The 11,967-nt window shown below is 38.8% G+C and overlaps 5 protein-coding genes across 5 annotated transcripts; all 5 read left to right on the top strand.

Moving 5' to 3' along the window:
* The first annotated feature begins 507 nt into the window (after positions 1-507).
* On the top strand, positions 508-925 carry LOC107025977 (protein PELPK1-like). The gene has a single exon (XM_015226798.2). The coding sequence runs from the start codon at positions 508-510 to the stop codon at positions 895-897; it is 390 nt and encodes a 129-aa protein (XP_015082284.1). The 3' UTR covers positions 898-925.
* LOC107025968 (protein PELPK1-like) lies at positions 918-1,542 on the top strand. The gene is made up of 2 exons (XM_015226789.1): positions 918-935; positions 979-1,542. The coding sequence occupies exons 1-2, from the start codon at positions 918-920 to the stop codon at positions 1,540-1,542; spliced, it is 582 nt and encodes a 193-aa protein (XP_015082275.1).
* A 9-nt stretch (positions 1,543-1,551) lies between these two features.
* Positions 1,552-4,027, top strand: LOC107025961 (protein PELPK1-like). The gene is made up of 2 exons (XM_015226775.1): positions 1,552-1,696; positions 3,498-4,027. The coding sequence occupies exons 1-2, from the start codon at positions 1,552-1,554 to the stop codon at positions 4,025-4,027; spliced, it is 675 nt and encodes a 224-aa protein (XP_015082261.1).
* Positions 4,028-5,424: 1,397 nt separating this feature from the next.
* Positions 5,425-5,883, top strand: LOC114075574 (proline-rich extensin-like protein EPR1). The gene has a single exon (XM_027913946.1). It carries the CDS (start codon positions 5,425-5,427, stop codon positions 5,881-5,883), a length of 459 nt encoding a protein of 152 aa, XP_027769747.1.
* A 2,539-nt stretch (positions 5,884-8,422) lies between these two features.
* LOC107025951 (proline-rich extensin-like protein EPR1) lies at positions 8,423-10,541 on the top strand (the record flags this gene model as incomplete). The annotated part of the gene is given in 2 exon segments (XM_027913945.1): positions 8,423-10,510; positions 10,512-10,541. Coding segments are annotated over 2 exon segments (2,118 nt in total), but the record flags the coding sequence as incomplete, so codon positions are not given.
* Between the last annotated feature and the right edge of the window lie 1,426 nt (positions 10,542-11,967).

Below are 11,967 nucleotides of genomic sequence, written 5' to 3'. Positions count from 1 at the left end.
AATATGAGAGTACAAAATACAGAGGGAAACAACCTCAACCAAATCACTCGGAATACATGGGAGGTTCACACAAGTGATAACGTATCAAGCTTGTGACCCATAAATTCTCCCTCTAACCAAAACTCTCAAAGCCCTTAAGACTACATTGTGAATGCTGATTAAGTTAGAAGGAACAAGCCTCTATTTATAGAGTCCTAAACCTTTTCCTACAAGAAAAGGATTAGTCAATCCAAAACCTTTTCCTACAAGGAAAACCTATTTATAGTAAGAAATTTAGGGCAAATAAAACCCAACACTAAATTGACTTTTGAAGTACCAGGCTTGAAGCTAATTAGTTTGATGAGAAATTCAACTACTCAGGTCCGTGGCTAACAAACAAAATCCTGAAAGTCCTTGTAATTGCATTTTTAAAAACTGTATAAAGCAACAGACATAAAGCCAATGTCACATCCCAACACATTGAGTCTTACACATTATTCTTCTTTTCGCTTCTACAATCTGTGTAAAATGGGTCAGCATTACCACGTTTCCTCCCTCTTACTACTTGCATTTCTTAATTTATTCTTTATTCATGGCAACATAACTGGTGCGGCTGTACGCCACCTCTTAGAGACACCCGTCCCAGAGATACCTAAACCAGAACTACCGAAAGTTCCAGCCTTGCCAAAGCTTGAAATCCAAACTCTGCCTAAGCCTGAGCTGCCAACCATACTAAAGCCTGAGATCCCCGCTGTTCCGAAGCCCCAGCTACCAACTGCCCCAAAGCCCGAGTTACCAACTTTGTCAAAGCCTGAATTACCAACTTTGCAAAAGCCTGAGATTCCAGTTGTGCCAAAACCCGAGCTTCCTTCTCTGCCAAAGCTTGAGATTCCAACAATGCCAAAACTCGAGCCTTGAAAAAGTCAGAAGTTCCAGCAATGCCAAAGATTGATCAGGTTCTTCCAGCTATGAAAAAAGTAGAGATCCCGACTATACCAGAGCCTGAGATCCCAACTATACCGAAGCTCGAGACTCCTAACTGTACCGAAGCCTGATCTTCCAACAATACCAAAACCCGAGTTTCCTCCCTTGAAAAAGCCAGAAATCCCAGCAGCGCCAAAGATTGAGCATCCTCCAGCTATGCCAAAGCCTGAAATCCAAGAATTACCAAAGCCAAAAGTCCTCGAGCTTCCAAACCTAAAAGTCCCAACTATGCACAAACCTGAAATTCCAGAACTACCAAATCCAAAAGTCCCTGAAATTCCAAAGCTAGAAGTACCAACTATGTCAAAGCCTGAAATTTCAGAACTACCAAATCCAAAAGTTCCCGAGCTTCCAAAGCTAAAAGTCCCAACTATGCCAAAGCCTGAAATTCCAGAACTACCAAAGCCAAAAGTTCCAGAGCTTCCAAAGCTAAAAGTCTCAACTATGCCAAAGCCTGAAAATCCAGAACTACCAAAGCCAAAAGTTTCCGAGCTTACAAAGCTAAAAGTCCCAACCATGCCGAAACCTGAAATCCCAGAACTACCAAAGCCAAAAGTTCCCGAGCTTCCAAAGCTATAAGTCCCAACTATGCCCAAGCCTGAAATCCCAAAACTACCAAAGCCAAAAGTTCCCGAGCTTCTGAAGCTAAAAGTCCCAACTATGCCAAAGCCTGAAATCTTGGAACTACCTAAACCAACTCTTCCTTCACTTTCTCCACCGTACAAACCTGCAAGTACATGAGTAATTATGTGCTACTTTCACTCTATTAGAAAGTACCCAACTGATGTTTTACGATTTCTATCTCAGTCTATGAAACTTGCACATGAACCATGATATGGAGATAGTATTGGACACTCTCTGCTAGGAGTAGAAATAGTAATTCTTCTATAATAGTGTTTGAATTTGATGTACCATGTTTGACGTGTCATTATACTGTATAAGTGTTTTATGTAATTGTTATTAATAAGCTATGATCTATGTTATTTCGATGTAGTTTGTATCATTGGTAAGCTCTGTTTTTGCTCATTCCTTATCTATACACTCTTTCCCTCTAGTTTTTTTCTTTCCTAATTTATAGTAACCAATTTCTTCCATTACATTTCAAGAGTGTGGAATAAGGATGAATTAGCATATTTAAGCATAGTACAAAATTGATGATTTAGCTATTTTTGCCCTTTGTTTCGTTTATCCTTATGCATATCAAATGGACTCAGTTACCTCTATTTAGTCTGCTCTAAAAGAAAGATGAGAACAAATTATGCTTTCATGCTTGGCCTATTAGCTGGTGCAACTACAGGTTCTATCTAGAGAGGCCATTCCCTGAGATTCCTAAACCCCTCAAATATTTCGGCCTAGTTGAAGCCTGAATCTCCAACCTTATACTATACTCAATTTTTTTTAAAGCGGCATCTATATTTAGAGGAGTAAACAAAGAACAAATATTGTAGAGACGTCATATTAGAAGATATTAGTTTATTACTTCAACAAGTTTTCGTTTTTTTTTACATCAAACAACCAGTCAAAAACTCATCATTCATTCGATTTCACAAATGATCTTAATCAACATCATCCCTGAGAAAGCAATAAGCAAGTCCAAGTAATTGAATCAGAATATGGTTTATAGTTATTTATTGTCCCTTTCGTACTGCAAAAGTTGATGTGGCTAGATGATATATTTCAATTTTTTCCTTATAAAAGGTAGAAAGTCATATCCATTCAACCGGGCATCATTTTTTTATTAAGCAGTAAAACTCTAAAATTTTAAAGTGAAAGATTGCAGAACCGTGTGAAATTAGGTGCTTTGCCAGTGAACCAATTGACTATGGGAAGTGGTTTCATTTATTTTTATTTATAATGAAATACTTTATTTTGCATATATGTCTTTAAGATGTCGGAAGTCCTTCATCCTACCTAAATCCGCCCCTGTATGCCATTCTTTCGGTATTAACTTTTTTTATACGAATCTGATATATTGTTCTTTCAGTATTAATTTTTTTTTCATTTCTTGGAGAATTGTATTGACATTTTGTGGTATAATGTGAATCCAGGATTTTTCTCTTTTCAAGACAATGAAATAAGCTACTCTATCTGGTCCAAAATAATGTCATAAGCTAATTTTACCATTTAAATATTGACGAAGTATCATTTAATTAATGTCAATAGCTTATTTTAGTGGTGTAACAACCCAAAAAATTCATTTATTTTTGGACGGAGGGAGTAATAAGGAATGAATTTGTATCGGGTTGCCATCATAACCTATGTGTTTGTGACAAGTTACACTATTTTGTAATTAGGTCATCCAGATTGGCTTTTGAGGTACCAACTAAAAGCTAAGTGGATGAGAAGTTCAATTACATGGATCCTTACTAAACAAACAAAATCCAAAAGTCCATTTTAAAACCTATATATAGCAACAGACTTAAAGCCAATGCCACATCCGAATCACATTGAGTCTACACATTCTTCTTTATAGTTCTAAGATTTGCAAAAAAAGGCTCAGCATTACCACCTATCCTCTCTTTTACTACTTGCAGTTCTCAATATATTCTTCATTCATGGCAACATAAGTGGTGTGACTGCACGCCACCTCCTAGAGACGCCCATTGCTGAGATACCTAAACTAGAACTCCCAAAAGTTCCAGCCTTGCCAAAGCTTGAAATCCCGACTGTTCCAAAACCCGAGGTACCAACTTTCCCCAAGCCTGATCTACCAACTTTGCCAAAGCCTAAGATGCCTGAGATCCCAGCTATGCCAAAACTAGAGTTATCTCCCTTGAAAAAGTCAAAAATCCCAGCAGTGCCAAACACTGAGGTTCCTTCTGCTATGAAAAAGCCTGAAGTTCCTAATGTGCCAAAGCATGAGCTCCCAACTATTCCAAAACCTGAATTACCGACTTTGCAAAAGCTTAAGATCCTCATTGTTCCAAAACCCGAGCTTTCGACTATGCCAAAACATGAGATTCCAGCAATGCCAAAACCCGAGCTTCCTCCCCTGAAAAAGCCAGAAATTCCAGCAGTGCCAAAGCCAGAAATTCCAAAAATGACTAAACCAACTTTTCCTTAAGTAAATTATATGCTACTTTCATTCTATTAGAAAGTAGCCAACTGATGTTTTGTGATTTGCATATCAGTCTATGAAGTTCTCGACATGGAGATAGTATTGGATACTTTCTGCTAGGAGTAGAAATTGTAAGTCTATTATAGTACGTGAATTCGATGTACCACGATTTACGTGTCATTATACTATATAAGTGATATATGCAATATTTACAGTGTAATATATGATTGATCTATTTTACTCTGGCTTAGTTCCTATATATCATTAGCCGGCCATTATATCTGTTTCTTCCCAATCGTTGTTTATGACTGAACCATTTTTCCCCATCACATTTCGAATCCACGGAAAAGGCTCTATTTGGTCTCAAATTTTGCCTTTGAATCTAGTATTTTTCCCCTTCCTGCTTTGTCACCCGGAAACTCATGATTTGTGCCACCAAAGGTGACTCCATTCCCGAATCTCAAATTTAAGAGTATGATTAATGATTAATAAACGTTTACTCTCTCCGCATCTCTACCAGAATGATTAATGATATCTTTGTAGTAGCTACTCTTTCTATAGCTATTGTTCCATACAAAGCCTAATTTTGTCTGCAATCAATATAAGTATAGTTTATAATATGTTCAAAGTTATATCACAATATTTATTTCTCTTAACTACTAGGACGTCTCAAATGTTATCGTATTTTACTAAATACATTACGTATTATTCTGTAGATGACAACTTTTAAGCATTCATATAATGTAATATTTTCTCCATCAAATTAAATTATCAATAATTATTTAAATATTTTTATTAATAATATAAATACTTATATCAAGTTAACATTAAGATGTGATATTCAGTCAAACAATGCTTTATAAAATAAGACAAAGAGAGTTTATATTTTGATTATAAAAACATTTAGTTCAAGTGTAATGATTTTTTTTGTAAAGAAGAACCAACATTCTCATCATTATCGTGATAGAGTGTTATGCATGTCAAATTAAACTATATTTGATTAAGATATGTTGCGTCTCTGCACCCACTTTTTATTTTAATTTGATTTAAAGAGACAAACAACAAATAAAGAAAGAACATAAAATACACTGTAATTGAAAATTTAGAGGTGATTATAAATATTTAACAAAATTTTGATTCCTTAATAATCTCATATAAGCTAGTAAATCTGAGTATTCCTTTATTTTAGCGATATTCAAGATACTATGATATTGCTTACAAGACAAATTCTATATACTATAATATTGGCAGATAATAGGTCAACTAACGTATCAAATATTGAAATCCTCCTTTTTATATTCTTGTAAAAATCTATATATAGCTAAATGAAAAACTATTGGAATATCAAAACTTCATTTGCTCTTAACATATGATACTCTAAGCTTCTTGCATCGGCTGAAAAAATGGTTCAACATTACAAATTTTTCTCCATCTTATTGGTTGCATTTATCTACTTTATACATGACCAAATGATTACTACTACAACAGCACGTCGCATTCTACAAACTCCTAGTTTCTTAACGCCCACTACCCCCATGTTCTCAAATTCCCCCGGTCTTCCAAAGCCTGCTAGCCCAAGTTTCTCCAATTCACTTAGTCTTTCGAAGTCCGAGATTCCTAGTTTCTCTAAGCCCGAAACTCCTAGTATCTCAAAGCCAGAAACTCCTAGTTTCTCAAAACCCGAAACTCCAAGTTTCTTAAAACCTGAAACTCCTAGTTTCTCAAAACCAGAAACTCCTAGTTTCTCAAAGCCAGAAACTCCTAGTTTCTCAAAACCCGAGACTCCTAGTTTCTCAAAACCACAGACTCTTAGTTTCTCGAAGTCCGAAACTCCTAGTTTCTCAAAATCCGAGACTCTCTAAGCCCGAAACTCCTAGTTTCTCTAAGCCAGAAACTCCTGGTTATTTAAAGCCTGAGACACCTGTTGGGCTTTGTGGAGGCTTGTGAGCCGGCCCGACCCATTACTGAAACCCTAGGTTAACCATTTGGCTTTCCTATAAATATGATCCTTGTATTTGTAATTCCAGAGTAGCACAAGTGAAATAAAATCCTCCTGTTACAGTCGTGGAGTAGGGAAACCGAACCACGTTAAATTCTTGTGTGTCCCGTTTGTGTTCCGTTTCTCTTTTCTCTAGATTATTTGTGTGTGTTGTGTGTTTAATTCCCAACAATTGGTATCAGAGCGAGGTTTCAACAACATTGTAACACAAACTGTGAGAAATTGTCACCTAGGGTTCTTGTGTGAAGAACTGTGTGCAGGGAGGAGTAGCCGCCGTTACCGTGTGGGTAACCTCAAGCAGCAGCCGGCTAGGAGAACCGCGCAGGGTGCGAACAGCCGTCGTCCGTGTGCTGTCCGTCGCGCCGTTCCGGTGGCCGCCGCGTCGAGGAGCCTCAGATCCAGCCGCGAGCGTCCAGATCGTGAGCATCGTCCAAATCGCCGCCCGCTGTCTGTAGACGCCGTTAAGGGAATTGCCGAAGTCCTTTGAGATGGCAGAAGATGGGAAGTTCCGAATTGAGAAGTTCGATGGTACAGATTTCAGTTGGTGGAAGATGCAGATTGAAGATTTGCTGGTTCAGAAAGATTTGGACGTAGTGTTGGGTGACAAGCAAGGAAAATTGTCTGATGCAGAGTGGGCAGTTTTGGATCGGAAAGCTATGTCAGTTATCCGACTCTCGTTGACCAAGAATGTTGCGTTCAACATTCTTAAGGAGAAGACAGCGAAAGGCATCTTGGAAGCCTTGTCTAACATGTACGAGAAGCCATCTGCAGCAAACAAAATTTTTCTGATTAGAGAGTTGGTGAACACAAAGATGAAGGAAGGCAGTTCAGTTACCGAGCACATCAACTCATTGAATTCGATCTTAGCCAGACTTTTGTCAGTTGGCATTAAGTTCGATGATGAAGTTCAAGCTTTACTACTGTTATCATCATTGCCTGACAGTTGGTCCGGAACGGTTACAGCAGTTGCCAGTTCAGTGGGACCTAATGGATTCACCTTTGAGAAGATTCGTGATCTCGTTCTTGGCGAGGATGTCAGAAGAAGGAGTTCTGGAGAATCATCAGGTGATATGCTAAACGTCGTCAGAGGCAGAGGAAATAACAGAGGTAGTGGGAGCAGGAACCGAAGAAGGAGTCAGTCAAAGGCTCGGGATGGCTCAGGTGTAACATGTTGGAACTGCAAGGAGGTGGGGCATTTCAGGAATCAATGCCAGAAAGACAAACAAGTCAACATTGCAGAAGACAGCGTCAACGAGGATTTGTTTATCTGTTGCGCGGAGAGCAATGTGGATTCCTGGGTCATGGATTCTGGTGCTTCTTTTCACGCTACCCACAGCAGTGAAGCATTGCAGAATCTGGTTATTGGAGACTTTGGAAAGGTAAGGCTTGCAGACGATAGAGCTCTTGATGTTACGGGCATGGGTGACATGGTGCTGAAGACGCCAGTCGGTTTCTGGACCTTGAAGGATGTCAGAGTTGTTCCAAGCTTGACGAAAAGTTTGATTTCTGTTAGGCAGTTGGATGAACAGGGACATCATGTGAAGTTCGGAAATGGGCAGTGGAAGGTCGTGAGGGGCAATCTTGTCATGGCTCGTGGAACAAAAAGAGGATCGTTGTATATTGTCGGATTACCGTCTGAGGGAGTGACCGTCCCAGTTCAGAAGAAAAACAAAGTCCGGTTCACAGAATCTCGTGGGCAGAAGAAGGTTGTCTTTGCAAGAAAGAAACCCAGAGCCACAGGTCAGATTCAGGATGAACGAGCAAGGAAAGGTTCAGGAAGACCAGTCAGAGGCGTTTGTGGCAGTGGGAGCACCGGCCGTGCTTCAGCCAAGGCTCCTAGAAGACAGTGGGTCAAGAGAACCAGTATTCCAGCTGTTGATACGTCTCCAGAAAATATCTTGCTGAGTATGGAGAGTGTTTGTTCTCAGGGAGTTCTAGGATCCGGCAGTTCGTGTCTCAAGTGGGAGCCGGTAGGGACCGAGGACGAGTCAAGGGCAGTTTCAGCCGTGACTGATGTGTTGAAGCTTCGGGGAGCTTCAACGGGCCTTTCAGTTGACTGATGAGAAGGCCGCTGTAGCAGGAGAGAGTTGAAAAAGATTACTAGACATACAAGTGTTCTAAGTGGATGACAGTTGAAATTCTTCAAGCCTCCAAGTGGGAGATTGTTGGGCTTTGTGGAGGCTTGTGAGCCGGCCCGACCCATTACTGAAACCCTAGGTTAACCATTTGGTTTTCCTATAAATATGATCCTTGTATTTGTAATTCTGTAGTAGCACAAGTGAAATAAAATCCTCCTGTTACAGTCGTGGAGTAGGGAAACCGAACCACGTTAAATTCTTGTGTGTCCCGTTTGTGTTCCGTTTCTCTTTTCTCTAGATTATTTGTGTGTGTTGTGTGTTTAATTCCCAACAACACCTAGTTTCTCAAAGCCCGAGACTCTTAGTTTCTCAAAACCCAAAACCCCTAGTTTCTCAAAGACCGAAACTTCTAGTTTCTCAAAGCCAGAAAAACCTAGTTTCTCAAAACCCGAAACTCCTAGTTTCTCAAAGCCAGAAACTCCTGGTTTCTCAAAACCCGAAACTCCTAGTTTCTCAAAGCCTGAGACACCTAGTTTCTCTAAGCCCGAAACTCCTAGTTTCTTAAAACCCAAAACCCCTAGTTTTTCAAAGCCCGAAACTCCTAGTTTCTCAAAGCAAGAAACTCCTAGTTTCTCAAAGCCCAAAACTCTTAGTTTCTCAAAACCCGAGACCCCTAGTTCCCAAAAGCCTAAGACTCCTACTTTTTCAAAGCCTAAAACTCCTATTTCCGTAGAACCCAAGACCCCTAGTTCCCAAAAGCCTAATACTCCTACTTTCTCAAAGCCCGAAGCCCCTACTTTTTCAAATCCTGAGACTCCTACTTCACCAACGCCCAAAAATCCTACTTTTTCAAAGCCCGAAACCCCTAGTTTCTCAAAGCCTGAGACCCGTACTTTCTCAAAACCGGAAACCCCTGGTTTCACAAAGCCTGAGACTTCTACTTTTTCGAAGCCCGAAACCCCTACTTTATCAAAACCAGAGACCACTAGTTTCTTAAAGCCTGAGACTCCTACTTCACCAAAGCCCAAAATTCCTACTTTCTCAAAGCCCGATATCCCAAGTTTTTTAAAGCCAAAGACCCCTAGTTTCTCTAAACCTGAGACTCCTACTTTCTCAAAATCTAAGACTCCTAGTTCTCCAAAGCCCGAGACTCCTGATTCTCCAAATCTCGAGACCTCTAGTTTTTCAAAGCCTGAAAACCCTAGTTTATCAAAACCCGAGATTTCAACTTTCTCAAATCCTGAGACTCCGAGTTTCCCAAAGTCTGAGACCCCAACTTTCCCAAAGTCTGAAATCCTAAGTTCTCCAAAGTCCGAGACCCCAAATTCTCCAAAGCCTGAGACCTTGAGCTACTCAAAGCCAGAAACCCCTAGTTTCTCAAAGCCAGAGATGCCAAGTTCCCCAAAATTAGAGACTCCAAGATCCCCAAAGTCCGAGATCCCTACTTTGTCAAAGCCTAAAAACCCTAATTCTCAAAATCCCGAGACCCCAAGTTCCCCTAAGCATGTAATCCCTAGCTTTTCAAAGCCTGAGATCCCAAGTTTCTCTAAGCCCGAGACTCCAAGTTTCTCAAAGCCTGAGACTCCAAGTTCTTCAACGCCCGAGACACCAAGTATCACAAAACCTGAGACTCCTAGTTTCTCAAAGCCTGAGACTCCAAGTTCTCCAAAGCCCGAGACCCCAAGTTTCTCAAAGCCTGAGACCCCTATTTTTTCAAAACCCGAGACCCCTAGTTCTCCAAGGCCTGAGACTCCAAGTTCTCCAAAGCCCGAGACCCCTAGTTTCTCAAAGCCTGAGATTCCTAGTTTCTCAAAGCCCGAGACCCCAAGTTCCTCAAAGCGTGAGACCCCAAGTTCTGCAAAGTCTGAGACGCCAAGCTTCCCAAAGCCTAAGACGCCAAGCTCCCCAAAGCCTGAGATGCCAAGTTCCGCAAAGCCTGAGATGCCTAGCTTGACAAAGCCTGAGAACCCAAGTTCCCCAGAGCCCGAGAACCCAAGTTCCACAAAGCTCGAGACGCCAAGCTCCCCAAAGCCTCACACCCCAAGTTTCGAGACTCCAAATTTTCCAATATCCGAAACTCCTAGTTCCCAAAAGCCCGACACACCAAGTTCCCCAAAGTCTGAGACGCCAAGTTTGCCGAATCTTGAGACCCCAAGTTTTCCTAAATTTGAGATTCCTAGTTTCTCAAAGCCTGAGATACCTAGTTTCTTTAAATTCAAATCCTCTAATTCTTCAAAGCCTGATATTCCAGCAGCCCCAACAGCAGCCCTAGAACCTTAAATACCAAGTGTGACAAAGCGTGAGCTACCAACTACCTCAAAACCTGATATCCCAACTTTTACAAAGCCTGAATTACCAATTGTTTCAAATCTTGAGATTCCTAGTGTGATAAAGACAGAAAATCCAAAAACTTTCTAAACCAACATTGTCAACTTCTCCATGAGTAACTATGGTGTTATTCATGTGTCATGACTTATGCTAGCTAACAAACGAACTATATCGCATATGAATGAGTTGACAATGGGTTAGATGCAAATGGATAAAATATTCGACTAGACGGTATTTTATGTGAATAAAAATGGGTTGAATGATGGATGATATTATTATATCCACTTATTATCTACTCATAAATTGTACAAAATTGAAATTAACTATCAAATAAAGTGAAGCACTTTCTTTTTATTTAATTTTTTATTTTGATAAGCCAACCTACATATTGCTTTTCACTTTAGATATTTCTCTTTTCTTAGTCAATAAATACATATACTAGAAGTTGTAGTTTCTAACTTTTGGTACGAAGTTTTTGTATGCTAAAATGGTAGATGCTAAAATTAGAGCTCATTGAATTAAACTACAAAAGGGTACTTTGTATATACTTCTATAATTTAGCATTTAGTTACTTTGAAAGAAAATAGTACGCACATAGTGGCAACAAAAAAACTAGAGGGAATTTTGAATTATATATACACAATTTACGTATTTTCTAAAAATTCATCAACACTCTAAATTTCACTGTAAATTTTTTGATGTACTCATTTACTATGTTTATAAGAAGAAGAAATTTCTAACATGTAATTTTGTTAGAAGATGTCAATGCCAAGATTAATGTTTTGGTAATTACCTTGCTAATGACTCAGTGATTCTTAAATTTTTTTGAAACTAACTTCACAATGCAAATTAATATTTTAGACGATAATGATTTTATATCGGTGTTATCTTTCAGTTATCATATTCTTTTCATGTTGTAGTTATTATGAATAGCAAGTAAAGTTATTTCAAATTCATTCTAAAAAGTAAAAAGTAACAACTTATTATGTTTAAAATACTTCAATAACTAAAACAAATGTTAATGCATTATTTGGCTACTCTTCCTTCTCAGTTTTCTTTAATAATTTACAGTAATAGTAACCACTTTCTTCCATCACATTTCAAGAGTATGATATAAAGGATAACTTAGCATATTTTAAATTGGGAAAAGGGTCTGAAAAAATATTTTAACTTTAGCCGAAATTATTGTTACGATATCAAACTTTGTGGAGGACCTTTTTCTCCTGAACTATATAATAGTTTATTTTAAAGGTATATATTTGCAGACATAGACACATTATATTCATAATTATGCATATTTTTTATGTCCACGTAGACACATATATGCCTTCAAAATACACTAATAAATAGTGCAGGGGTAAAAGGTCATTTCCAAAGTTTAGTATCGTAACAGAAATTTCGGTCAAAGTTTAAATATATTTCAGACATTTTTCCTTTTAAAGTGCACGTTGAATATTTTGTTCCATAAATACACCACTATAGAGTTGTGTTTGTTAACTGATTGATATCATTATTTTCAACTCTCTAAAAATGTGATAAAT

Source organism: Solanum pennellii, chromosome 1 (assembly GCF_001406875.1).
Source record: "Solanum pennellii chromosome 1, SPENNV200".
Taxonomy (NCBI): domain Eukaryota; kingdom Viridiplantae; phylum Streptophyta; class Magnoliopsida; order Solanales; family Solanaceae; genus Solanum; species Solanum pennellii.
Note: the sequence above shows the minus strand (reverse complement) of the source record. Positions and strands in the feature narration are given on the sequence as shown.